Genomic DNA, 27,529 nt, shown 5'->3' on the forward strand with positions numbered 1-27,529 from the left:
ATAGCGCATTTGTATGGCTCCAGTGCTTAGCCGGTGTTAGTTTATATTGGGCAATCTTCAGCCAGGCCTCCTTAATTCCTTCTTTGTGGTCCTCCCAATCAAGTCCTACCCGTTGTCCTCGAGTTGTCTCTGTAACTGGTCTTCCTGTTTTTCTCTTAGTATCTGAATAGTAATTTACCTAAAAAAAAAAAAAGAATCTCCAATGTCTTCCCTACTCCCCAGTTAGCGGTCCATGTGATCAATTCTCTAGCATTTGCTGAGTTATGTCCAAAATTACTCTGTTGCTTCCCTGTAATTTAGTATGCAGTGGTTGAGTTGTACGTGTCTCAATGTTTGTGTATCCTGCTCCTATAAATTCTTATGGTGGGCCATGTCTCTTGGGCCTGCAAATTATTTTGGCAACTAACCCATCATCAACCATTAAGTCCTGTTAAACATCCTGTATGGTATTTGGTCGCAGGACACTAAGCTCTTTATCCTCTTAGTTCCCTAACAAATATCAATGCTTCCAGGTGAATACATCTGCTAATAGTGGCTAACAGTGTGCTCTGACCCACCCAAGGGACTTATCCTTCTCAGGAAGTCTTTATATATTGAACCTCTCAAAGTCCTTCTGCCAGCCATAGAAGCCAGATTTAGCAATATGCTGACGATAATAAAAATCTTTGGGAAAATATCAACAAACTGGCTTAAAGATTTCCACACCCTCATACGAGCCTTGTTGTTACGTGGCTTTCTCAAACTGTTTCCAACCAAGACCACTTACAGCATGCCCATATCTGAAACCAACTGACTCACATGAACCTGTAGAGAGTGACACGCCAACAGAAGCACAACATCACATGGGTGCATCGTGTATAGCGACCTCTCTTTCAAAGCACATGCAGCAAACGAAAATCAAAAAGGATCCTCGTACAGCCCATCACTTCTCCACAGAGAAAACTGTTACCTTTTGTGAGGTGATCTTCTGAGCACTGCACAAACTCTGGCCTTGTGCTGTCTGTATGGTTGCAATGCCTTACTCATTGTCATCCCAACTCCTTTGTACCTTTGTTAAAGAGTGTCCCGAACGTGGTTTCTTTACTCATTAAAGGGTTCAAGAGGAACATGATTTACTACAGTATTAGAACTTTCATAGATTCCCATTGCTTGCATCATTCCCCGTCGTCGAGATGGGAGTCCCCGGTATACATAAAATAGCCATAGGAATAAGTACAAAAAAAGAATTAGGCCTAGGCCCCTTCTAGTTTTGTAGCATATCCACCTCTTTTTGTAAAAGAGACCAAATAAAATGAACAGCCAATCAGAATAGCCTCACCCCATTTAACCTTCCTGAGAGAGCCTCAGAGCCTCATATTTTCTACCGCACGTTGTGCAAGGGAGTCTCCACTGAGCTCTGCTCAGTTTTTTCCTATTTACCCTTACCTTGAACCTGTTTTGTTTTCCTTCTACAATCTACACTACGTGGTCAACATGTCAGACAAGGAGAAGAAGGCTCTCTTCAAGGCTTGTGCCACCTGCTCCAAGAAGAGGCTTTATGTAGAGGACAAACATAAAGACTGTATTTATTGTTTGTATCCTGACCATAAGGTGGCTGACTGCAAAATCTGTTGGACCTTCTCGACAAAGACCTTGCGGGACCGTTAGGGGCGTCTGTTAACTTGGCTCCAGAGACTTAAGTCAAGAAAGGATCCTGTCTCCAGAGACAGTGATGACGCTTCCTCTGCTACTTCATCCAGGAGGTCTCTAAAAAGGGGTAGGTCTTCTCCTTCTACTTCTTCTTGACTTGTCCCAGGAGTGGCGCTAGAAAAGAAGGCGAGCTTTGTGCCTTCTTCTCCTCTTCCTAAAAAGTTGAAGACTTTTAAAAAAACAGCTTCTGTCCCATCTGATGGAAAAGCTGAGAAAAAAGTACGCTCGTCGACGACGGTAACATCTATTCTGTCGACGACAACTTCCAAGACTTTGCCAGCGTCTTCTTTGGCTCCGTCGACAGGCTCGTCGACAAGAGTTTCCTCGTCTCCACCGGTGATAAAAGGATCGGCTTCGACGACGACGCCAGGCTCAGATGCCCTGTTCACTCTGTCGTCAATGTCCACACTGACCACTTCCACGTCGACGAGAATGACGACTGTGATGGTGTCGACGGCGACAACATCGACGGCGACGACGGCTTCGACCATGATTATGACGACGGTCTCGACGACGATCCAGTCTACGGTGACTCTCGCTCCGTCGACGGCTTTAACATCGTCGTCGACGGCTTCGTCGACGATACAAAATGTGGCAAATTCAATTCAGAGACGCCGCATTACACCAGAGATGACTTCTCCCAGGAAGGTGACACCTCTGCCTCCTGCTCTCCTTCTGGAAGAGGAGGTTTCTGATGACGATGATGGGCCTTACGGTGCTGCAGTTAGCCCATCACAGCTGAAATACCAGGACTCTGACTCGGAAGAGTACTTTATGTATCAGCAACAATATGAGCCCCCGTTAAGGTCTCAGGAAGATTATCCGCAGGATATGGTCTGTATGCCATCCTCCCTCATCACAGACTTATAATTCATGCTGTCTGATTATAGGCGGAGATTTCCTACACTATCTCATGCCCAGGATACAGTGCAAGTACCAGTTACTCCGCTTGCTCATCCGGTTCCACCCCAATTTCCTCCGCAAACTTCATTGTCGGAGTTACCAGAACCGCAGCCAGTAGTTAATGTCCAGGATGATACATCGGACGACGACCAGGGGACAACAACTGTTCCGGATCCCGACAGGGAGTGGAATGATTACATCCTTCCAGGTCCCGCCTCTCCTGTTCCGAAGCCGGATTCCCCCCGCAGATATTGGGGGTTTCCATAATCTAATGGAAAGAGCGTCTAAATGATTCAACAAGAAATATAAGGAGAAATATAAGGCCCCCGAGGACAGCCCAGCTTGCCTGGTCAGTCAACCTAAACCGGATTCGGTAATTTCTCAGGCGGCCCAAAGAACATCTAAGAATCCGGCGTCCCCTCTCACTACACCTCCGGATTAAGAGGGTAGGCGTTTGGATAATGCCGGAAAGAGGTTTTCTTCAATGTCTAGCCTTCTTGTCAGAGCAGCCAACGCCTTGGCAATTCTTGGTCAGTATGATCGCCAGATGTGGTGCAATCTGTCCCCTTATCTGTACCAGTTGCCAGAAGATTCTAAGGTGGAAGAAAATCCTCCAAGAGGGAGAGAGAACTTCTTCTAAAATAATAGACTGCGCAATGGATATTGCCACAACAGCTTTCCGTTCCCTAGCGGGGGCAGTGGTCCTTCGATGCCAAGGCTGGCTTCGTGCTACTTGGTTTCGGCCTGAAGTCCAAAATAAGATCTTGGACCTTCCCTTTAATGGCGAGGCGCTCTTTGGGAAGCATATTGATGATGCGCTTCAGGACATAAAAAAGGATACGGAAACTGCTAAATCCCTCAGGACTTTACAATACCGCAAGGTCACCTTCCAGGGGGCTAGGAGTAGAAGCCTCCCCTCCTACAGAGGCGGATTTCAACAACAGCGTTATTCCTCCTACTCGCAGCCCTCCCAATCATACCGGCTGCAATATACTCAACGGCAAGGCCAATCGTCTTCTTTCTCTCGTTCAACCTCTAGTGGACGACAAGGGCACCAAGGGAGGGATTCCTCTAAGCACCAGTAGCGGCTTGTTGGCTCTTTCTACTGTTCCTTTGTCCCCTGTAACACCAGTGGGGGGCAGGATATCCCAATGCTTCCAAAGCTGGCAACTGATAACATCATATCGATGGGTTCTAAATATAGTTCAATCGGGCCATACTCTGGAATTTCAACATCAACCACCATCCAAGCCCTCTCGCGCCACTGAATCCAGACATCTTCATCTTCTACGTCTAGAAGTGCACCAACTACTCCTCAAAGGAGCGATAGAACTGGCCCCTTGATCTCAATGAGGAGAAGGATTCTACTCCCGGTTCTTTCTAGTTCAGAAGACCGTAGACAAATGGCGCCCTATATTAGATCTGAGGGAGCTAAATACCTATCTCATCAAGCTCTCATTTCAGATGGTCTCATTACAGGACATTTTGCGGCTCCTCAATCCGGGAGATTAAATGGCCACTCTGGACCTCGAGGACGCATACTTTCATGTACCCATCTACCCAGCCCACAGGAAGTTCTTATGCTTCACAGTAGCCAAGAGCCACTTTCAGTTCAAGGATCTGCCTTTCAGACTTCGGTCCAAAGGTACTAGCCCCTGTGGCAGCGTTTCTCAGGAAGCAGAAGCTCCAGCTCTTCCCTTACCTGGACGACTGGTTGCTAAAAGCTCAGTCTCATCACGCAGCAGAAAACGCTGTCAGGACCTGCACACAGTTCTTCAGTCAATTGGGGCTTCAACTCAATACAGAAAAGTCAGTCCTGTGCCCGTCCAGATCAGCCTGGTTCTTGGGGGCCATTCTGGACACATCTCGTTGCAAAGCATTCCCTTCAAAGGAAAGACGGACAAAGCTGATAACCTCAGCTCGTCGATTGCAATGAAGAGGGTCACTTTCAGTTCGCCTCTACAAGTCCCTCCTCGGGTCAATATCGTCCTGCATTCCTCTAATTCACCATTGCAGGTTACGAATGCGCCCCGTCCAGGAGCAACTGGATTTGCAGGCAGACGGATCTTTCCAGGACAAGATCCTAGTCACTCAGCCTATGAGAGAGGCGGCAGCATGGTGGACGAACAAGGACAACATCTCCCAGGGTCTCACCTTCAGGGTCACCCCAGCTCCTCTAATAATTACAACAGACACCTCACTGGAAGGCTGGGGAGCGGTCTTACAAGACCTTCAAGTAAGCGGCCACTGGTTGCCCCAGCATCGTCTACTTCACATCAACCTGTTGGAGCTCCGGGCGATTTGTCTCGCCTTGCAGACCTTCCTTCCGCGGATACGACAGTCATCCGTCCTGGTCCGAACGGACAACATGACGGCCATGCACTGTGTAAACAAGCAGGGAGGTACAAAGTCTAGTCGATTATCGAAAGAGGCTCAGGCAATTTGGGAATGGGCAATCCAACAGGAGATATCGCTCTCAGCGGAGCATCTTCCAGGTGTCCCCAACAAGATAGCGGACACGCTCAGTCGCCTGAAATCTGTAAGCCACGAGTGGGAGTTAGACCACGCCACTCTGGAGATTTTCCGACTCTGGGGCACTCCACCCATAGATCTCTTTGCCATTCCCGAGAACAAAAAATGCAGACTCTACGTAAGCAGGCATCACCATCCAGGATCGTTGGGGAATGCGCTTTCGATGGCCTGGTCAGGCGCCTTTGTTTATGCTTTTCCTCCAATCCCATTGATTCCCAGACTTCTTCAGAAGCTCAAAGCGGAACCCTGCAAAATAATTCTGGTGGCCCCGGCGTGGCCCCAGCGTGGCCCCGCCAGTTTTGGTTTACGGAGCTTCTTCTACTCTCCCTGGACCGTCCAGTTCATCTGCAGCCGATTCCTTCCCTGCTGACGATGTCCCAGGGCCAAGTGGTACATCCGGACCCGAGCTCTCTTCAGTTATTGGTGTGGCTCCTGAGCACCGAGAATTTCTAAATCTAGATATCTCGTCAGAATGTAGAGAGGTACTTGCTCAGGCTCGAGCCCCAAGTACAAATAAAACATATCGCTTGAAGTGGAAGCGTTTCTGCCTTTGGTGCCTACAAGAAAACATTCATCCCTACTCTTCTGCACCTCATCAAATCTTGCCGTACATTCTGGCATTGGCAAAATCAGGTTTAGCTCATTTTTCCCTCAAAGAACATCTTGCGGCCATCTCTAGATTTAGACGGACTTCCTCTGGGCCTTCCCTCTGGTCGACAAGAATTGTGAAACTATTTCTTAAAGGTCTTTTTAGGGTTTGCCCTCCAGTTAAGCCTCCACCGCCTCTGTGGCAGCTCAACTTGGTTCTTACTCAGCTCATGAGACATCCTTTTGAACCAATTCATAGGGCGGATATTAAATTCCTCTCATGGAAGGTGGCCCTCCTTCTTGCCTTAACATCTGCCAGAAGAGTGGGTGAACAGCACGCTCTCACTATTCAGGAACCTTTCTTGCAGTTTAAAAAAGAGACTTTGATACTGAGAACTAATCCTAAATTTATTCCAAAGGTACCTTCAGATTTTCACTTGACTGAACCAGTGATTCTCAAGGCCTTTTTTCCTCGGCCTACTACTCCAGCAGAGAGGGCTCTCCACTCTCTGGACATTCAACGCTGTGTGAAGTTTTATCTACAACGTACCAAAGACTTCAGGAGGTCAACACAGCTCTTTGTGGCCTCAGTGCTCCTCGCAAAGGCTTTCATCTTTCAAAGCAAGGGATTGCTCGTTGGATTGCCCGTGCTATCCAATATTGTCACCAAGCAGCGGGCAAGCCCCTTGAGGGGCGGGTCCGGGAGCCTTCTACGAGAGCTATGTCTTCTTCAGAGGCTCTCTTCGCCGGAGTTCCTGTCAGGGACATTTGCAGAGCAGCGACCTGGAGCAGCACCTATACCTTCACAAGGCATTACTGCTTGGATTCCTCAATACGTAGTGACGCTGCAGTGGGACAGGCAGTCCTGAGGAACCTCTTCCAATGAGTGGTGAGCTTTCCCATCTAACCCTCCTTCCTGTTGTTTACTTATGCTTCGCACATTTTGCAAGTCTAAATGCTTTTTATGTTTCTTCTCTAATGATTGAGTACTGTTCTATTGCCCTTTGACTGTGTAGGTTAAATATATATACTGAACAGAATACATCTTGCAATGCTTTATAAGATGGTATTGCTTCACAAAATGTGAGTTCTTACTGCTAGCTATTCTAATACAAGCAATGGGAATCTATGAAAGTTCCAATACTGGAGTAAGAAAACAAGTTACTTACCTGTAACTTTGGTTTTCCAGTATTGGTAACTTTCATAGATTCCCATGCGCCCACCCTCCTCCCCTAGGAAAACTCAGCCTTCAGCATCTTCTGTTGTACTGGTACACAACGGCTACGAAATCTGAGGCTCTGAGGCTCTCTCAGGAAGGTTGGGGTGAGGATATTCTGACTGGCTGTTCATTTTATTTGGTCTCTTTTACAAAAAGAGGTGGCTATGCTACAAAACTAGAAGGGGCCTAGGCCTAATTCTTTTTTTGTACTTATTTCTATGGCTATTTTATGTATACCGGGGACTCCCATCTCGACAACGGGGAATGATACAAGCAATGGGAATCTATGAAAGTTACCAATACTGGAGAACCAAAGTTACAGGTAAGTAACTTGTTTTCTTCATGACGATACATATGTTCATTGTTCACAAAGCTTTATTTCGACAGTTTGTCATAAAAGCACAACAATACAACACATAACAATCAATAAATAACACATATACAATTACAAGGTAAAAAGTTATTAAATTTGATGACTGTCTAATATCTAAAAAAATTAAGAAGAGTACATTACTGTAACAACTGTTTTCTTACAGATCTTATCCTCCAAGCCCAGCCCAAAAATTTAGCCAAGCAACAGGCATAGAAGGGACGGGCGTCTGAACGTAATATGCGTAAAGCTTCCAGACAGGATCTTGTGCCTAGACACCTACATAAGGGCTTTAACCATCTCGACCTGGGCACAGAATAAGCATAGCACTCAAATAACAAATGGGCTGTAGACTCGACCCTAGAATCACAAAAGGGGCAATAGGGTATAGTTTGGTATGGAGGTTTCCAAGTAGACGTGAACAGACCTAATGGAAGAACGCCCACCCTAAATTTAAAGTATAATGCTCTGTCACCCGATTTAAGGATTGAATCCAAGTAGGGTTCTCTGCAAGGGATCTCCTTAACCAAGAAAAACTGGGCGACAGATTTACAATGGTTAGGGTTACACAACCTCTCATTATCCACCCAGAGCCAATAGATCTTCTTAAGCAATTGTTTTGAGGGTGCTGTTCTATTTGCCCAGGCATCTCCTAATCCCAGGTCCAAAAGGAGACGCTTAACCTCCCTGAGCCAGGTAACCTTATGCCAGCCAGATAAGGATAGAATTTCGCTAAGGGCATCTGCATAACTACTCAGTTCAGGGACATTCCATATCCTGGCCCATAATAAGAGAGGACGTAGCCTAGCTTGCTCACAAATTGGGCGTGTGCCTGCGTCTAACAAAAGAGGAATAGTAGGGGTGCTATGGGGTAACCTCATAAGATCTTTGTGGAAATTATTTTCGAGGTATGTCAAGGTGTCAACACTCTGTATACCCCACAGTTCAGCACCATACAATGCTGCACTCACCACCCTTGCCCTATAGATATCAAGCAGTGCCCCTATAGGTTTTAAAGCTGAGGCACGATGTTCCTTGAGCAGGGCCCCTGAAACTCTCTTGTGTGTCAGAAACACCTTCTGGTGGTGCGCCTTCCAACTCATATTGGCACACAAACGAATACCAAGGTAGTCAAATTCATTGACTCTATCCAAAGGAACAGAGTCCAAGGTAGGGGGAACAACCGTTTTCCTGGGAGGATTAAGAACGAGGAATTTGGTCTTGCTTATGTTTATAGACAGGCCCTTGGTATCACAAAAGGCCTTAAAGCTAGAAAGCAACTTTTGGATACCTACTGGTGACTTGGAAATTAGGAGGGTATCATCCGCAAACAGGAGCGTAGGAACTTTCCTACCAGCCAAGGATGGTGCATCTGACGGCTGTTGAAGCAGATGCTCCACCACTCCGTTAACGTATAGAGAAAACAGAGTGGGGGCGAGCACGCAACCCTGGCGGACGCCCCTGTCTACGGAGATACGAGATGTTTTATCCCCCTGGGTACCCCATCTAATCTGGGCAAAGTTGCTTTCATGAAACTTTATAAGCAAGGCCAGCAAATAGGGAGGTATGCCCAACCTATCTAAGACATTCCATAGTTGGGCTCGAGGGACCAGGTCGAAGGCAGTTCGCAAGTCTATAAAGACCAAGTACAAGCTGCCCCCACCCAGCACAACCACCTTCCAGTAAATCATTAAAAGACGGAACGTCTGCTCGATAGTACCCATCCCAGATCTGAAACCTGCCTGGAAATCTGACAAAACCTGGTTTTCTTCAACCCACTGCAGGATCCTACCTAGAACCACTTTGCCCGCAACCTTTTGCGTTGAATCAAGCAGGCTAATAGGGCGATAGTTAGCTGGGTCGTCCCGACTGCCTTTCTTAAAAATGGGGACGACCTCAGCACCACTCCATGAGTCAGGAAGAGAACCACCCAACACCGCCTCATTCAGAAGAGCGGCAATTAATCTACTCCACAATGATGGATATTTCTTCAACAAGTCCCCCGGAATTCCATCGGGACCAGCAGCCTTACTAGAAACAATACGACTGATTGCCCCTTCAACTTCCTCTATGCTGAAGGGGGAGGCATTGGTAGAAATCTCAGGTGGTAGGCTGGCATGAAGGCCCGTTTTAAGGATGGGTACCCCACTTTGAACAGAGTACAATTTGGAAAAGTGGGCAAACCAGAGATCGCCAGAAATATTACAAGTGAACTGCGAATCAAGGGGTTTGTCCCTGGCTCTTAGCAGATCCCAGAACCCTTTGGAGTCTTTTCTGGTACTTGCCTCCGCTAAATCCCACCAAAAGCTAAAGTCATGGGCCTCCTTCGCCTCTGCCACAACTTTTTTATAGAGATTCCTCGCCAATCTGATGGTGCCTGGATCCTTGTTTTTAACTGCGGTAATAAGTTCCCCCTTGGCAACCCGACATTTTGAAGAATACCATTTATTTCTTGCCCTGGGAGCACCCTTCACAGAAACCTTTGCGCTGGATTGAGGTATAATAAACAAATCGCTTAGCACCACAATGGTTTCTGTGAATAAAGGTAAAACAGATTGGCTGGAGACACCCAGGGCATCCAGGCGCTGCCCTGCCGCTAACATTGCGGTCCCTGCCTGTGCCATCCTTCCCTCATCCGCTTCTACTTTAGCCCATTTTAGGCGCCTACCACAGGCCGAGGGGACAAGCTCATGGGAGGTTTTCCACTTGTAGGGAATCTTATTTTGACTTCCCACCTGCCAGGGCGGAATCAATGATAAGGAGAGAGGATTGTGGTCACTATCACAAGACGCAATGACCTCCATATCATAATGGAATGCCCACAAATTATAATTCAGCACAACATAGTCTATTCTGGAGGTACGGCCTATCCGGTTGTAAGTGTGCGCACCCAGGATATCCGATTTAGATCGGCCGTTAGTTGGTCTTAAGTCATGTTCCATACAGAGCGCGTTGATGTCTACCGCACTCTGGGTCCACTTGGGAATCGGATCTAGGGTCAGGATGGGAATACCTCTCCTTGTGTCCTCATCCCAAGTATCCAGTATATCCTCCACAGCCAATGGCTCAAAACAGCAATTAAAGTCGCCTGCCAGAAGAACATAAGAGTCGATACTGCAGGCGGCTAAATCGCTGCCCAGACCTGTAGAGGATAATGTGGATGACCCGCCCCTGGCCCCCCTTAGATAAAGGTTAAAGACTTCCAACTTCCTACCCCCTGGGCATAGAATGGTTATCCTCTGGAGATCAGGAGAATGCGTGGGCTTTTGAGTGACACTTAGACCTAGAGCAATGTTAACCCATATGAGAAGGCCACCTGACGGGCGACCTTTACCTCCATTTTGGTGGGAAGCTGGAACAAAGTAAGTCGTGAAGCCCACTCTATGCCTAGGCTCAAGACACCAGGTTTCCTGCAAAAGACAGATGTTGTAGGGGGCCAGAAAGGCATTCCATTCTGGAATTTCGAAGTTACGGGCGAGCCCTGCCACATTCCAACATATGATCTTTATCAAGGGGTCGGCAGAGGTAGTCTGTCTTGGAGGGTCATCTAATGTGGCCAATTTAATCACAGGACCTGCCCCCCCCGCAGCAGATCTATTTGGCCTAGATAATGGCTCAATCTGATGGTAATAGGGAGCCATTGTTACATCAGTCAGCTTCCTAGCTAAAGGAACATGCTGGATTGAGATTGTGGGAAACGGGCAAGGTAGGGCCAGTTGGTCCATTACAGGTTGAGAATCAGAAGAATACAGCGTAATCGAGGCCGCCTCCATAGATGGAACAGACAGCATTCCCTCTGAAGTTGGTGGGCTAACAGCCGAGGGTTCGGTCACACAAGGAGAGGAAGATGGTTCATTATGCCCTAGTACCAGTGGTAAAGGATCCTGGGGAACAGGTTGACATGCCAGTCAATCTACCTCCTCAAGCCCAGTAAACCGATTAGAAGTGGAAAAGACATTCCAATTTATGGGGAAAACTTGGGATTTTTTGGGGTGGCTCCTCCAGTTGCGGTGGTGTACTAGAGACCAGTCCTCATCACGTGTAGATCTAAGACACGGTGGATAAAAGAAGGACAAAGGCCTAGGTATAACGAGAGAACCTTCGCCAATGGGCCAGGAACAGATGTGGTGTACCATGAAAGGATCTTCAAAGGTCACCACTATGCAATCCCCAGCGCTAGATTTCCTTGAGGGGCCCACCCAGGGGGTTCTACGTACCATTAAAATTCTACTTCTCTGACCATTAGGGATTGGTCTATTCGCATTGAGCCAATGGATTGTCTTATTCTTCAGAGACCAATGGTTCTCGTATTGGCCATTTCCTAACTGGGGGACATTCGTCAGCACAACCACATAATCATTAGCCTCTGGAGGGAGATCGATAAAACCCCCTCTAAAGTTATTCTTAGCAGGAGGGCTCTTGGTTGATTGGAGCACCGCTTCCCTAGGAGGGGGTCTATGCAACACACCTATATTAGGTTTAACTACTGGTTGGGGGGTGGGACATTTAGGAGCTTTAGGTATAGAGGCGGTTGAGCTATGATGCCCAGCCGCAGGCCCCGATGTAGGCACCGATCGTGCGATAACTGGTAAAGGAGGGGAAGGTTGTGGAACTTGAGGGATCATATCATGGGGAAGAGGCTCAGCAACAGGAAAACCCTGGTTTTCTAGACTTCTCAGACCGAGAGTGGCCAGAGCAATAATGCTCTTTTCCATCTCGAGTAAATGGTTCTCAATGCGTGAGAGTCTAAGATCAAGAGGAGAAAGAAGTTTCTTAAGGGTTTCCCAAACTAAACTTATAAATTCCCCTTCGTTCCTGTCCCCACTCTCAACATGTATGCCCTCTTCTCCTGCCTCAATAACCAAGGAGGTGGTCAAGGAAGCAGGAGCTGGCTCATCTTTAACCCCCTCAAAATGTGAATGTTCCCCGGTCACACCCCCTCCTATAGGATTTGAGACCGGAGCACTAGTCGCATTCAGATGTTCAGTAATCACAATTTTGGCCTTCTTACGACGGTAAGCAGACCGAGAGGTGCATTTTCTTTTAGCTTGATGGGCTCTACTAAGAGTGTGCCTAGAGGAGAACATTGCCGAGGTAGGATTATTAGAACCAGTATCTTGCTTGAGAGGGGTTATGGACAGGTTCGCAGCACTATCCTGAATCAGTGGCTCCAATGTGGGGGGTAGTACAGAGAAAGCCGGAGTGTGGTGGACATCAACATGTGTAACTACACAATGGGGGATAGCTGGACGTGGCGGGGTAACCGCTGTGGCTATATTGCCCAGGGAAGATTTTTTCGACAAATCGATTACCTGGGACAATCTCCTAGCGGACGCCAATTCCAGGGAAACACGAGTCTGGAGTTTGGAAATTTCATGGTCTATAGCTGTATTGGTACGAGTAATAAAATCGTCCATAGGACCATTGATAGGAAGACCACCAATTGGGGCCTTGCTCCGTGTTAACCTGCTAGACATAGCTCAACAACCAACAGGGGCAACCCCCAACCTTACTGTGTGGATATGATAATAATAAATTGTATAACAATTACACTCGCACAGACTAGTTTGAACAATACAAAAGGGGGTAGCCCAGACCGGACCTCACAGACCTCGAACGGCCTCAAACGGCCCGCTCTTTGCCCGGTCTTCGCCCCGGGGTACGCCCCGCACGCGTCCCGCTTACGCGTAGGCGGGGAGACAGTTATAGTAATCGAGGAGGGAGTGGCCGGGAAGAGCCAGCAGCTGCAGCAAATAATCAGCAAGGCAGTAGGGCTGCTGGTACTCGCAGTCCCGGGGACCCGTGTGGAAGAAGAAAGTCACCACTCCCGCACTTCTCCGCCCAACAGATACCTCCGGTGAGTTGAATGCTGGTAACAAAGTTCGTGGACCAAGACAGATTCCGAGCGGCTCCCGCGAAGCGGGGGCCGCGAGGCGCTTTATAGTGGGAGGGAGGGGCCGGGAAGAGCCAGCAGCTGCAGCAAATAATCAGCAAGGCAGTAGGGCTGCTGGTACTCGCAGTCCCGGGGACCCGTGTGGAAGAAGAAAGTCACCACTCCCGCACTTCTCCGCCCAACAGATACCTCCGGTGAGTTGAATGCTGGTAACAAAGTTCGTGGACCAAGACAGATTCCGAGCGGCTCGATACATATGAGACAATGTGGTCTAACGGCTATAACGGTCTTCCTTGAAGCTGAGGAACCAGATTCGATTCTTGGCAGGGACAATCAACATCCTGTGATTCTGGGCAAATCACTTCATCTCCCCGCGGCTAACAAAAAAACATGAATGTGACCGTCTGTAACACAACTGGTGTGCATGTAAAGCTCTCTGATCCCTACGGGTCTAAATCACACTATATAAAACTCCCCCAAAAATATATATGCATGGGCTGCTGCTCCATACATATACAGTCTTCAGTAACTACAGCACAACTGCCAAAGTAACAAGTTCTAACATCAATCAATGCAACCAACATGACAGAAAACAATCCCCATCTTAACTGGCTGGACATGGCATGACATGAAGCTATGGCTCCATCGCAGCCGACGTCATGAAACGCATAGAAGCAGCAGAATAGAAGACAAACGTTAACAAGCTATGCTCCAACGATTTGGAAGCACTTCCTACTACATCTCAAGAAGATCCATCATTGATGTACATCTGAAAGGAACTAATACTCATTACTCGCCCTATTAGGTACAAACTTGATGTCCATGCACTCACCTTCTTCAGGACCTTGTGCATCATCTCCAAGGTAGCAACAACCACAAGATCAACCAATGTGACAGAAAAACTCCCTCTCCCATTTGGAGATGCCACTGAGCCATGCCATGCTTAGAGTCAAAATCAAGAAATGCAAAAAAGCAGGCTTCTGTTTTTAAACTGTACTTTCAGTAACTGGGTAACATTGGAACACTAACCTGCAAACTCTCTCAACCACCAACTACAAACAGAAGCAGTGCGCCCCTCATCTATCTGGGATAATAAACAATTAGCGCCCTCAGGCTTAAGGGATGAGCTGCAAAGAGGGAGTACAATGGCCTAAGCACACAATTCTAAATTATTCAACTGACTTAACAAATGGGCCAGGAAAAGGACTAGAGATGTGAAGGGTGTCTGTGCAGGGAAAGAATTTAAAGGAAACTGCATCCTACGCTTGGAATCTCTCGTTTTATTGGCACTGATCTAAGAAAAGAAAACATTTGATGGGATCGGCATCACACTATATAATAAGCAAATCCAATTGGTTGGGTTCCAACAAGGGGAGGGAATATGATGTGGTTTGCTTTTCAGAGTAGGCATGCACTTATTTATTAGCAAGTCCAGAAAAGAAAGATGATGAAGTGATAGGCTGCTTCGACTTGGGGTGTCACTGCTTATTGGCATAGGTAAGGGAGAGGGATGGCACATGAAGGGATCTGAAGTGATGGCATGTGAAGGGATCTGAAGTGCTGGCACGTGAAGGGATCTGGAGTGATGGCATGTGAAGGGATCTGTTTGCCAGATTATGAATGTAACTGCATGTTTGTACAAGTCCAAAGAACCAGAGTAACGTGTAGAGACATCCTTTGTGGCCTAAAAATGCCACTGTTTATTAGTACAGGTCAGGTAAAGGGAAGCAATCAGAAGAGATCTGCTTCATGAACTTGGAGTGGCACGTTTTATTGGCACAGGCCAGTCAATGAGCAGGAGGAGTGTGAAGAGATCTGTTTTCTGGAATAGGCATCTCACTGGGAATGTGCGCATGTCTAGAAAGGCAAAGGAATTTGACAAGATCTCATTATCGAAACAAGATTCTCACTATTATCCCTGGGCAAGCACTGGAAGAAATGTGATGATTTCTGCTTCTGGCACAGGTCAGGGATGTAGAGAAATGTGAGAAATCTGCTTTGAGGACCTGGGATGTCATTGCTTATTGGCACAATCCAGGTAAGCATTCAAACCCAAGGACACCTGCTTCCCAAAATAGCGATTTAACTCCCTATTGGTGCAGTTCCAAGGAAAAGAAGGGATGTACAGAGATGTACTTCATGGGCAAGGGATGTCAATTCTTTATGGGATCGGCACAGGAAAGGGAAGGTATGGGAAGTCTCTCCATTGCTAACACGGATAATTAAAACAGGGTCGGGAAACGGAAGTAATGGGAAGAGGTCTGCTACCTGGCCACTGGATGGCATTGGTCTGAGCAAAGATTCTGTTTAAGAAATGAATGTGAAGAGGTCAGCTACCCAGACTTGGAATTGTATCGATTTTCGGCTGGTCTAAGAAAGGGTGAAAATGGAAAGCATTTACCTCACGAACTAGCGATGTCACACCTTTCTGTTTCAGGTCCCAACAAAGGAAAATAATTTGAAAGAAGCTATATCTTAATCAAGTCCACTGGAATTATGCGGCAAGAGAGTGCCAAATTAGGTGGCAGGATTGATAAATTATGCAGCAAAGAAAGGCAAATTATGCTGAATAATGTGCTACATTTGGTAATAGTATACTTCATTATTTTGTAACTTTTTACCTTGGTAACACTGGGCATTGGTTGCATCTCACTAGTTCTAGTTTAACTCCCAAATATAACAATAAGCTACAGAAAGGTGACCGGTCGAGCTTTGCAAAGGGGCCTTACACCGTACGGCAACCCAAGGTGAGGCATTTTGAGTAACTTTTGAATCGTTTGAGGTAGAAACAACATTTTATTTGTTAAAATCTGCAGATTATGCAGCAGATGATGGAGAATGTGGCAAACGCAGCAAATGCATAATCATGCAAAAATCATTGCTGCACAGAGTCGCATAATTCCAGTGGCCCTGATCATGGGACTTAGTCTCTTGTTGCCCACTTTCTCTTTGGTTCTTGGTCCCTTACTCTTCCTCTGGCCTCTCAGGTCCTTTCTTCCATTGAAGTGAGCCTGTAGTGTGTAATACCGTTCTCTTTGCATGTAGTCTCTTGCACTGGTACATCTGCCTAGGTTTGATGGATCCCAGAACACAGAGGGCCTATCTACGAGTACGGCGATCCTGCGTCCGCTGTACCCGTGGATGGTAGTCTGACCGCCACCATCGCATCAGGCCTCCCGCCCGATTATGATGGTGGCGGTGGGACTCCCAGAAGACCGCTGCCACTGTCAGGATCCCACTGCGGCAGCTGTGAGGAAAGCAGGCCAAAATTGCGGTGGTGCCGATGCTGGCACCGCCAAGCAGATTACTACCTGCCTTTCCACCAAGCCTTTTATGGTGGGGATTCCGCAATGAAAGGCTTGGCGGAAAGGCATGTAAAGTGGCCCCCAACAGGACCGCCCGATAAATCTTCTCATGGGTTGCATAGAGGGAGCACATGATGTGCCCCCCAAAATTGCACAGTTATGCGTGCACTGTGTGGCATGCACGACATGGTGCATACCACACCATGCACGGACGTGCCTAGGGACTGTAACGGCGGTGGTTTGCTGTTTAGGCTCTCTATGAGCCAGACATTCCCGTCGTTGTGACACCACCGCCGCACCACCAGCCCTGGATTACTGTTGTAATCCGGAGTGTGGAATTGCCAACGGCTTGGCCGTCATCCTGGGACTGCTGCAGCGGCGGTCCTACAGGGAAACCACCAAAGTCGTAATCAGGCCCAGAGTCTTGTTCAGGAGGTACCCGGGATGCTTCTCATTCTCAAGCCTGAAGGGCTGCAACCCCTAGCCCCAGTACCATCAGTTTGCCTCCCTGTTTATTTGGAAATTGGTCCAATCCTGACACTCAACAGTAAACAGAATCTAGCTAAAGACAGTTATTAAATTTCCATCTGTCTGTCAGGGAAAAGGCCGTATATTTGACATTTGAGGCCCGTGACCACTTATGGGGCTAACATCATTGGGCCTCGTCCCTCCCCTTTTCTCCTCACACACAGACTCGCCCTGTTGTGAGACAGGTGGAGCAGGCCAGCCCTGACTAATAGGAGCGAAAAAAATGAAAGCACTGGAAAGATAAACAGTTCCATGCAGATAGTATAGAAGTCCATTTAACACGTCAGGTAAGCCTCGCAGCAGCCTACTTAACAAGGACTGTAAAAACATGTGCTGGTTCCCCAGCAGACGGATTAAATTAACCCCCGGATAAACACGGCTTGTGCGTCAGGAGACATCAAATATCAGGCACGGGGTTTCCTAAAACTCAGCGCTAGAATTCCCTGGGCAGCACTGGTAAAAGCTGTTGACGTCATCTTCAATGGCTTCAACAGAGCGGCCGGCGCTCGTGTCAATGCGCACGGTCCATTCAGTAGGGGAAGCCTTTGACCCTTCCCTCCCCAGGAGACCAAGGGCAGGCTTTGAATGGGCCTCCCTGACACGGCGGCCTCGGTATACGTCCCCAGGCGGGACTCGGAAAAAGGCACAGCTCATTTCCTCCAGCAGCGGCACGCATTTGAAGCCTCCCAAGGTTCCTTGCGCCCCTCTCCCCGCCTCGCCGTAACTCGGCCACCCCTGGCTCAGCTCAAAACGCGGCTAGTGTTTCCCCGTCACAGAAAGAACGTCTGAATGCGACGCCTCACGAGAAATATCAAATATTATTTTATTCTCTGACCTTCCTGCGTTGCACAATGTCAAACAGGGCCTGCTGGCAAATAACATATAGAGAGGGACGTGTGCTGGCTGTGGAAGCAGTCCTTGGGTAGCCCTCGAGCCCCGTCGCCTCAACCTTCCCCGCCCATTTCTTCATCTGCTTCTCGGTCCTGGGCCCCTCGTTCTCACAATTTTCCCTCGCCTCTTATTACTTTCTGTTAATGCTGATTTTCACCTTCCCTGTACAATGTTCCCAACACGCGCCCTTCCATCTCTTTTGTCTTTACCATAAGCATCCTTTGTCTGCACGTTGCTCTTTTATTTCTTTCGTTTCATTATGTTTGAAGGCATGAAGATGAACGAGGGACGATGCAGCGACGAAAAATGCATAGCATACACACTTTTGTAGGACGTGGCTAGGGTCGGACTGGGACAGAAAACAGGCCCCGGCACCAAAATAAAAGGGACCCCTTCAGTGAATTAGAAAGCTAAGACAGTGCTTCATGTTTGCAAATTGGGGCCGTTTTGATCTTGGGAAGACACATTGATAAGTGTTTTGCAAGGTATGGAAGACTGCATGCATGTGTGCTTCTTGTTGACAATGTTTGTGCCAATATCAGGGAAATCAACAGAAATCCCAGCCTGCAGATCATAAAATAGGCCCATGAGTAGCCAAACACAGTCCCACACATTGACCTATGAGCCCAGCCTTCACGTGCTGCCTGACTGCCCCATAGGCCAATCCAACTCTGGACGTAGCGAGCACCAAGACTCTCATTCTGTGTTGGGCGTGAAAGTAGGGCACAAACACGTTATTTTCACCTTGTTCTCGCTATGTGCCCATTCCAAGATAAGCACTTATAGTGCTCGCTTATGGAATAATTTCATCTACCTGTGTACTGTTTTTTGCATGTGTCAATGTTGTTGCACTGTGCGTTCGGTGTGCTGGAAGGGGTACATTGCTGCGAAGATGTCTTCATTGTAGCAATGACTGATAAAACGCGTTCCTTTGAGGCCGGCTGGGTTTGCACCTGTTTATTGGTCCAAAAAAGATATAGAATCTTGAGCCCATACCCGTTTCCTGTAGGATGAGTCAATGCAGCATATCTGAGTGATGAAAGGCTGGGGCTTTCATCTTAGTATTCACAGCTGTTTATAGACCCAAGACATTACTTAACTGCGGTATTAAGAGTTGCATGAAAACAAGTGAATTGTTTTATATGCACCACATGCCAAGCAAGGGAATTTGGGTGTTCTCCGACAGTGAATTGTTGGCAACTATAGCTGCAAATGGCACACATTAGGCATCAGCATGGGTCGAAAGCTGATTAGATTTATGCACCATGTCACTGGGTTAATTTAGTGCAAAAGGTGATTATTTACGCACTTTAGGCCTGTGATATTGGTTAGAATGTTCTGGGAAATCAAAGATTTTTTTCAGAATGGGATTAGTAAATAAGAGTTACGAAAATGGTTTGTGTAAATTATAAGTATATTCAGTAAATTGAATTCAAAGACACACTTCATATGGGCTGTGGTGGACTGTTCTTCCCATCAAAGTTAAAAGGTCATCAGTTACGTTGTTTAAACACTGGCGGCCGCCACATACAAAAAGTGGTGGGGAGGGTGAAGGAGGCATAGTGGGGAGCTCAGGTGGAATAGCGCGGGGGTTAATAATAATTAAAATAATAAAAAAAAAGACTTGCCTGAAGCTGCTGGCGGCCTCCCACGTCGCTTCTCTGTGGTCTTCTGCCTACTTCCTTGTCCCAGCAGGCACTGGGGCAGCATCAGACTCCCTGTGCAATCCCCGCGCTGCTCTCATGCTATGAGAGCAGCATGGGGATCGGCCTGACCGTGCTGCTTTGATGTTCCGCTCGGCACAGGGAGTCTGTGCTGTTTCTCCAGCCCAGCTGTTCAATACAGCCGGGTTGGAGGAACATAAGGGCGCATGTGTGTTTGGACGGCCTGAAGCGGCTGGCCAAACACACATGCACATTTACAGTGCAGGAACCAACCCTCCTCTCATGGCCCAGGCACTGCTCCTCCCTACAGCGCTAGCTCAGAGCCAGCAGCTGAAAAGTAAAATAATATTAAAATATTGTTTTGTGTTTCAGCTGCTGGCTCTGCGCCAGTGGGGCAATGCCTCTCCACTATTGCTGGAAGGAGCCGCCCCTCGATTTAAAGCTATCAGCTGAAAAGTACCTGCCGGCCCCAGAGGCTAGTTTTTAGCCCTTCCAACTGTAACTATTCTTTTGCAATCACAGCCTGGAAAATGCACAGACACGCCAGGACCAGAGGTCCAAAGTTTACATTCAGTCCAGAACAAGTTGGACCAACATTTGAATACCAGATGAACCTGAATTGTTGAAAGCTATGATTAGCTCTCTGATACAATACGAGAATCCTATCACTTTTGGTACCATTTTATTTTTGCTTAGCTACCAAACGGACTCATGACATGTGTGACCTTTTCACTTAGCCTTTTAGTAAACAGGGCTTCGCATGGTGGGACTCGTAGTTCTGTGTTTATAATATAGCCTTATAGCCCGCCGTAGCGGGCTATACCGGCTGTTAATGGCCCGCTGCAGCGTTAAAGGCCCGAGCCGAAGGCGAGGGACTTTAACAACAGCAGCGGGCCATTAACAGCGGTATAGCCCTGCTACGAAGGGTTATAAGGCTATTAGAACATTCTGCCACTAGAGGGCAGAATGTTCTACCAAAACAAAGCCCTTCAGGGAGCGCGAGGGGATTGAAATCCCCTCAGGCTCCCTGAAGTCTTTGTTCACAGCCAGAGCTGTGAACAAAGACAATCATTGGAATGTTGGAGCTCCGGGCTTATACCGGCCAGTATTAGCCCGGAGCGCTCCATTGTCTTCAATGGAGCTGCCAACGTTCCAATGTTCTAATTATAGTTATGGTCTAAAAAATCCCAGCATGTCGAAGTGCTGTTGTCAAAAAAGCCAGGACTGAAGATGTCAAAGGTGACATGGAGCTATCAGGATTAGCATTCATGCAAAATTCTAAATGCACGAAATATGAAAATAATAAAAATTAGGGGCTTATTTTTGAGAGCCCAATGTCATTTTTACACCACATAAAGTAATACATGCATGACACAGGGCTGTCAATCAGATTTATGAAGCCACGCAAAGCCTCCCTGCATGGCTTTGAGCGGCCTCATAGATCGCAGCACAAATTGCTGCATCTGCTTACTGTGCACCCTGGAGGTGTTCCATGGGCGTTGTGGTGGGTTTTTCCATGCAACACTCATGGATTGTGAAGCTGCCTCAGATCAACAAAATCAGAAAAACCTGTGGAAGTGCCAAATCCTTACGCCTCCTGAGGTGAGGCATAACGAGAAGAAATATCTTTATTTCTTCTTGTTTTTCCTCTTTCTATGTGTGCAGCAGACATAGAGGAAAACGCCTCTTAGGATTTGTTTTGTGCAGGAAGGTACCCCTTTCTGCACAAATACAATCCTGCATTCAACAGAGGCACCCTTGCACCATGCTGCAAGGGTGCCTAAATTGGCACAAGTCTGCCAAAATGGCACCAGCACAGGGAGGAAGGACAGGAATGCACCATATTGCATGCATACAGTGCATTCCTGCTTTTTCATTTTGGAGTAGGGCAGCAGGGCAAGGTGCCTTGCTTGGGTGCCCTACTCCAAAAACAAAAACTCGTAAATGAGCGCCTTAATGTTTATTGAGCTGTATGGGAGCGTGAGAGGTGTCCAACTGCCAGCAATGAAACATTTGGTGGACACTTCAGAATGTATAAAGTTGACATTGCAAGCCCTAGAGAGCGCAGGATGGTGTGACTGTGATGCCCCCAGCATTATTCCGCAAAAGCTACCGCATATATTGTCTGTCCCATGACGTGACCCTGAATTTAGATCTTGTATTCCTGTATCACATCTCTGGCATCAGTGATATCTCCCTGTCAGATCACCTATGTGCAGTGGATCTGTTTTTCCACATGCAGAGGTAACACATCAGCTCCGTGCAGCAGATCGGTTCGTACATCTGGCACATGCAACATAGGTCTGTGCAGCAGATCTATTCAAACATCTGGCATGGTTAACATATCAGCTCTCTGCAGCAAATCGGTTTGTACATCTGGCACATGCAACATAGGTCTGCACAGCAGATCTGTTCATACATCTGGCATGGTTAACATATCAGCTCTGTGCAGCAGATCGGTTCATACATCTGGCACAGGCGACATAGCTCTGTGCAGCAGATCTGTTCGTACATCTGGCACGGATAACATCAGTTCTGTGCATCAGATCTGTTCGTCCACCTGGTGGAAGTGACATATCAGCTCTGTGCAGCAGATCGGTTCGTACATCTGGCACATGCGACATAGGTCTGTGCAACAGATCTGTTCATACATCTGGCACGGTTAACATATCAGCTCTGTGCAGCAGATCGGTTCATACATCTGGCACAGGCAACATAGCTCTGTGCAGCAGATCTGTTTGTACATCTGGCACGGGTAACATATCAGTTCTGTGCATCAGATCTGTTTGTCCACCTGGTGGAAGTGACATATCAGCTCTGTGCAGCGGATCTGTTCGTCCACCTAGCACAGTTGACATATCAGCTGTGTGGAGCAGATCTGTTCGTCCACCTGGCACAGTTCACATATCAGCTGTGTGGAGTAGATCTGTTCATCCACCTAGCACAGTTCACATATCAGCTGTGTGCTGCAGATCTGTTTGTCGTCCTGGTGGAGGTGACATATCAGCTCTGTGCAGCGGATCTGTTCATACATATGGCACAGGTGACATATCAGCTCTGTGCAGCGGATCTGTTCGTATATATGGCACAGGTGACATATCAGCTCTGTGCAGCGGATGTGTTCGTACATATGGCACAGGCGACATAGCTCTGTGCAGCGGATCTGTTCGTACATATGGCACAGGTGACATATCAGCTCTGTGCAGCGGATCTGTTCGTACATATGACACAGGTGACATGCCAGCTCTGTGCAGCGGATCTGTTCGTACATATGGCACAGGTGGCATATCAGCTGTGTGCTGCAGATCTGTTGATACATATGGCACAGGTGACATATCAGCTCTGTGCAGCGGATCTGTTCATACATATGGCACAGGTGACATGCCAGTTCTGTGCAGCAGATCTGTTCATACATCTGGCACAGGCGGCATAGCTCTGTGCAGAGGATCTGTTTCTACATATGGCACAGGTGACATGCTAGCTCTGTGCAGCGGATCTGTTCCTACACATGGCACAGGTGACATATCAGCTCTGTGCAGCGGATCTGTTCGTACATATGGCACAGGTGACATATCAGCTCTGTGCAGTGGATCTGTTTGTCCACCTTAAAGAGGTGACATGTCAGCCCTGGCACAGGTGACATATCACAAGTGATATCAGCTCTGTGCAGCGGATCTGTTCGTACATATGGCACATGTGACATGCCAGCTCTGTGCAGCGGATCTGTTCATACATATGGCACAGGTGACATGCCAGCTCTGTGCAACGGATCTGATCGTTCATATGGCACAGGTGGCATATCAGCTCTGTGCTGCAGATCTGTTGATACATATGGCACAGGTGGCATATCAGCTCTGTGCAGCGGATCTGTTCGTACATATGGCACAGGTGACATGCCAACTCTGTGCAGCGGATCTGATCGTTCATATGGCACAGGTGGCATATCAGCTCTGTGCAGCGGATCTGTTCGTACATATGGCACAGGTGACATGCCAACTCTGTGCAGCGGATCTGATCGTTCATATGGCACAGGTGGCATATCAGCTCTGTGCTGCAGATCTGTTGATACATATGGCACAGGTGACATGCCAGCTCTGTGCAGCGGATCTGTTCGTACATGTGGCACAGGTGAGATATCTGATAGGGCCACTCTTGCTCTGCTTCACAGACCCGTCCCTGCCACCAGTCTTCAATCTACAGCCCCTAGTCATTAACCTTTTATGTGATCATAAGTTGGCAGTTTTTCGGGTTCTTAAATTTCACCGGACATTTTTCGGGCTTGTGACTGGCAAGCAGTTTGCTACACTTGATTTTGAGTGGTTTATGTATGTATTAGGACTTACGATAGCTGCTTTCAGTAGCAGATTTAGGAAGTAGTTTTTTTTTGTTTATCTGTAAAAGCTGTATCTAGTTTGAGGCTTTCTTCTCCACAGACTAGGAGGGGCTCTAGTCTCTTTTTAGTAAGATTGCAGCCTTGTGAACTGCACAGTATCTAGAAGTTAAAGGCCTGTCCCTTCCTTTCTCTCTCTAATTCTCTCTCGTTCACTCCGTCTTTCACTTTCTCCCCCTCGTTCACTCTTTATCCCTCATACGCCTCCTCCCCTTGCTCTCTTTCTCCTATTTCCTAAAGACGGAGAGGGCAGGATAAAAGAAACAATTTTAAAAAGGCAGAATTCACACAAGGGACCCTCTTCGCTGATCTCATTCTCTGTCTTTTCCTGGCATTTTTATTTTTACTATTCTGTCTATCCCACTCGTTATTCTTGCCTACATACTTCTCTGTCTCGTCGTTCTCTCATACGTTTTTTGTATTTTGCTGTGTACGGTTCACTTCCCTAAATCGTTTTTGTCTCTTCCTTCGACTAACACCTCTTCCAGCATTCGCTTATTCCTTTCTTTTGTAGTTCTCCTTTTTCTTTCTCGTCCTTCTTTATCTCCCCTTCTCTGTCTCATAGCTCTCCCTGTTAATACTCTTTATTTATTTTGATTGCTTTGCTTCTGTGTTGTGTTTTTCTTCCACATTTGTCACAAATGTACCTTATATTGGCCTTTGTGTGCAAGTTGTCTAGAGTTGTATTTTCTTTACCCTCTTTCTCCCTTCCTCTTGAAAGTGAATCATGACATGCACCATTTCACTCACCCCATGTATCCCTTTCTTGACACCTCTTTTTTGTCATTCACCAGAAAATTGTCTGCACAGCTGAGCGAAAATGGTATCCACACCCACAAACAATTCATTGTATTAAAGGCTGTGAGGTAAGCAGTTTAAGATAATCTATGCTATACGTTTTGATCGAGCACCAGCATCCTGCAAAATATTCATGGCATTGAACTGTACAGTACTGTGGAGCATCATACATGTGTCCTCAGCCCATACTTGCACATCATACAGGGATCCCCTAAGTTGGTCCATGAGTGCTGAAACCATGCCAGGTATTCTGGATAGCCCCATCGGATAAATGTTGCACAGTGCTCAGCTCTTCCTAGAGCTTTCACCCCAAATCACACTCCAGGGCCAACTCACACCAGCAGATAAAGGCGGATCGACAAAACCACCCCATTCTCAGCGTTTTCTTTGTTAGTTACCATAGAGTCATTGATATTTTCTCCTTTATGAATGACATCTGTCCCAAATCAATATATTGTTAAAACTTCCCAAACCAGGTTAGCCCTCAAGTATCCGTGGAAGTAATGCGTGCGTTGTTGCTGCTTGCAAACCCGCAGACTACCTTTCACCCCGTTTTCTTAACTACTTTTTTTTATCCCCGTTATTTTACTCTCAATTCCAGTTCTTTCATTAATCCGCTCCTGCTCCACCAGAATCCCACTCCCGCTTCACAAGCAGAACATTTTAAAGGTTTGTTCTTTGCACTCAGTTTGAGGAACATCTCTTGACACGATTGAGATAAACATCAGTGTGGAGGAAATGCACATAACAGGAAAGCCATGTAAATCACATCACTCAATAAATACACGGTAATATATATCTTTTAAAACAGTAGTGCCCTCCATCCATTGCTACTTTTAGTGACATCAGCACAATTACAACTTTGAAGCAGATCACATAAACCTCTGCAACGAAGCTTGTTTCAACTTAAATTGAAACTGGAGAGAAGCACCCCCCCATACACACAGTCACACATACACACACACGCACGTGCACACACACCGAAGCCCAGGCTCAGTTTTCAGTGCAATCAGCATGCCCCATTAGTGACCTGCCCTGGCATAATGAAAAAAGCCCCCACTTTCCAATCAGAGTATAATGGTGAAAGAGAGAATGGTAAAATGTTGGATGAGACACTTACAGGCAGCCCCTGCGGGAACCGGCAGCGAAGAAATATCGATGAGAAAGACCATGAGCCAGGACTGCGGCGAAAAATGAACTGGAAATGAAGACGATGAGGGAAGCTGCCCAATAAAAACTGACATTGTAGCAGAATGCGAGTAATGGCAGCAGTTATGCAGTACTTAAGGTCTACTGTTCCCATGCACCAGCGGCGACTCCCTTGACTTATTAATTTGAGAGACCGGTTGGGTCTTTATTTATATCATATTGATGAAGTGCATTTGGTCTACCAATAGACTCCACTTATTACTCTGTGTTTAGTTATTGCTTTAGAGAGCAACTTGACTCTTAAGGCAAGGTAGGGAGGTTCTATTGAAGGCTGGCCTCTGCGTAGGTCTGTCACTCCGATGGTAGGTCTTTGGCCATTGATGCCCCGGTCCATTTGTCTTGATACTTCTTCATTGTCTCTTTAGCACTTCATGTCGGACTCCTACTGCGATGGCATGAACAACTGGGCATTCTGCAACTATGATGGGGGAGACTGCTGCGCCTCAACTGTCAAGACCAAAAAGGTAAAACTCCTCTCATATGGGACATGTAAGGGGCAGGGAGGGGAATGGGATGTCATTGGAGAACGCTTAAGAATATCACAAGAAAGGGCTAAGGCAATGCAGAAGAGGAGAGGAACAAGGACATGAAAGACGAATAATGATTGATATTAATGGTGCCACCTTTAATTGCCTTTCACTTCAGGTCACTGATACACAGGAGGAGAGAGAGAGCAGGATTGCATTTGAATGGAAAACTCTTCATAATAATATTACTCTATCTCTAAAATGCTGCGTTTGGTGCTGCATTTTTGCCAATTTAATGGTACTCAATTTGCTGACCTCAGAAAGATTGAATGTATGGTTGACTTTGGTCGGATTTGATAGCTAAGGGCAAGGGCCGCCTTGCCAGCTTGCAGGAGGAATGGTGCAGACTGTCGGAGGTTGGTTTCTACTGTTCACTGAACCCAACATTCAGGAGACTCTACTTGCCAGGATCTCATATAATGCTGCTTTCTGTGAGAGCGAACTGCTGTGAGGGGGACCACTGGATGCTCTGGAATATAGGATGAAGTGCCAGTGTCATAATGCCATTGCACAGTAAAAATTACCTTTAATGTGACGTGTCTCATTCAGAGTGAAAAGGAGGCTCTTGTGGGCTTTGCACATTGATGGTTGAGGCAGGAAAGACTAGTCAGACCAGGTTCTTTGGCTTTCTAATGACAGGTGGGGCTTTTCTTACTCAAGTATTCTGCTGCAGATCCTATGGTAAGGTGTTATGTACTGGTCTATGATTTTAGAAAGTATTTTTTCTTACAGACATCAGGTATGCCTCGCAAAAAGTACCAGAGAGTACACAAATATCACAGCGTTCCAAATGAATTGGGCATCCGTGTGAAAATAATGACTTTCGCATTTATTTTGTACACAAGGTTGGTTGGCATTAAGCCGCCCAAATGAAAAAGCTAAATAAGGGATTGAATTGTATACAACATTTTTGAGTTACTGCCACAGCGCAGTTTCTGAGTATTAATGAGTAAGAGGTAAGCGAGCTACACACTCGCATACAAAATGAATGTGATTTGACTGTGCTAGCTTACACCAGAGAAA

The 27,529-nt window shown here is 47.0% G+C and overlaps 1 protein-coding gene across 1 annotated transcript in view; it reads left to right on the forward strand.

The window, feature by feature from the left end:
- The window catches only part of PAPPA (pappalysin 1), a 709,179-nt gene that overhangs the window by 659,935 nt on the left and 21,715 nt on the right, over positions 1-27,529 (forward strand). Inside the window, exons 20-21 of the mRNA XM_085612107.1 lie at positions 24,767-24,838; positions 26,345-26,443. Coding sequence (XP_085468233.1) covers positions 24,767-24,838; positions 26,345-26,443 — 171 coding nt within the window. The remainder of the gene's footprint in view (positions 1-24,766; positions 24,839-26,344; positions 26,444-27,529) is intronic.

The sequence above is a fragment of the Triturus cristatus genome, chromosome 1_2 (assembly GCF_964204655.1).
Source record: "Triturus cristatus chromosome 1_2, aTriCri1.1, whole genome shotgun sequence".
In the NCBI taxonomy this organism is placed as follows: Eukaryota; Metazoa; Chordata; class Amphibia; order Caudata; family Salamandridae; genus Triturus; species Triturus cristatus.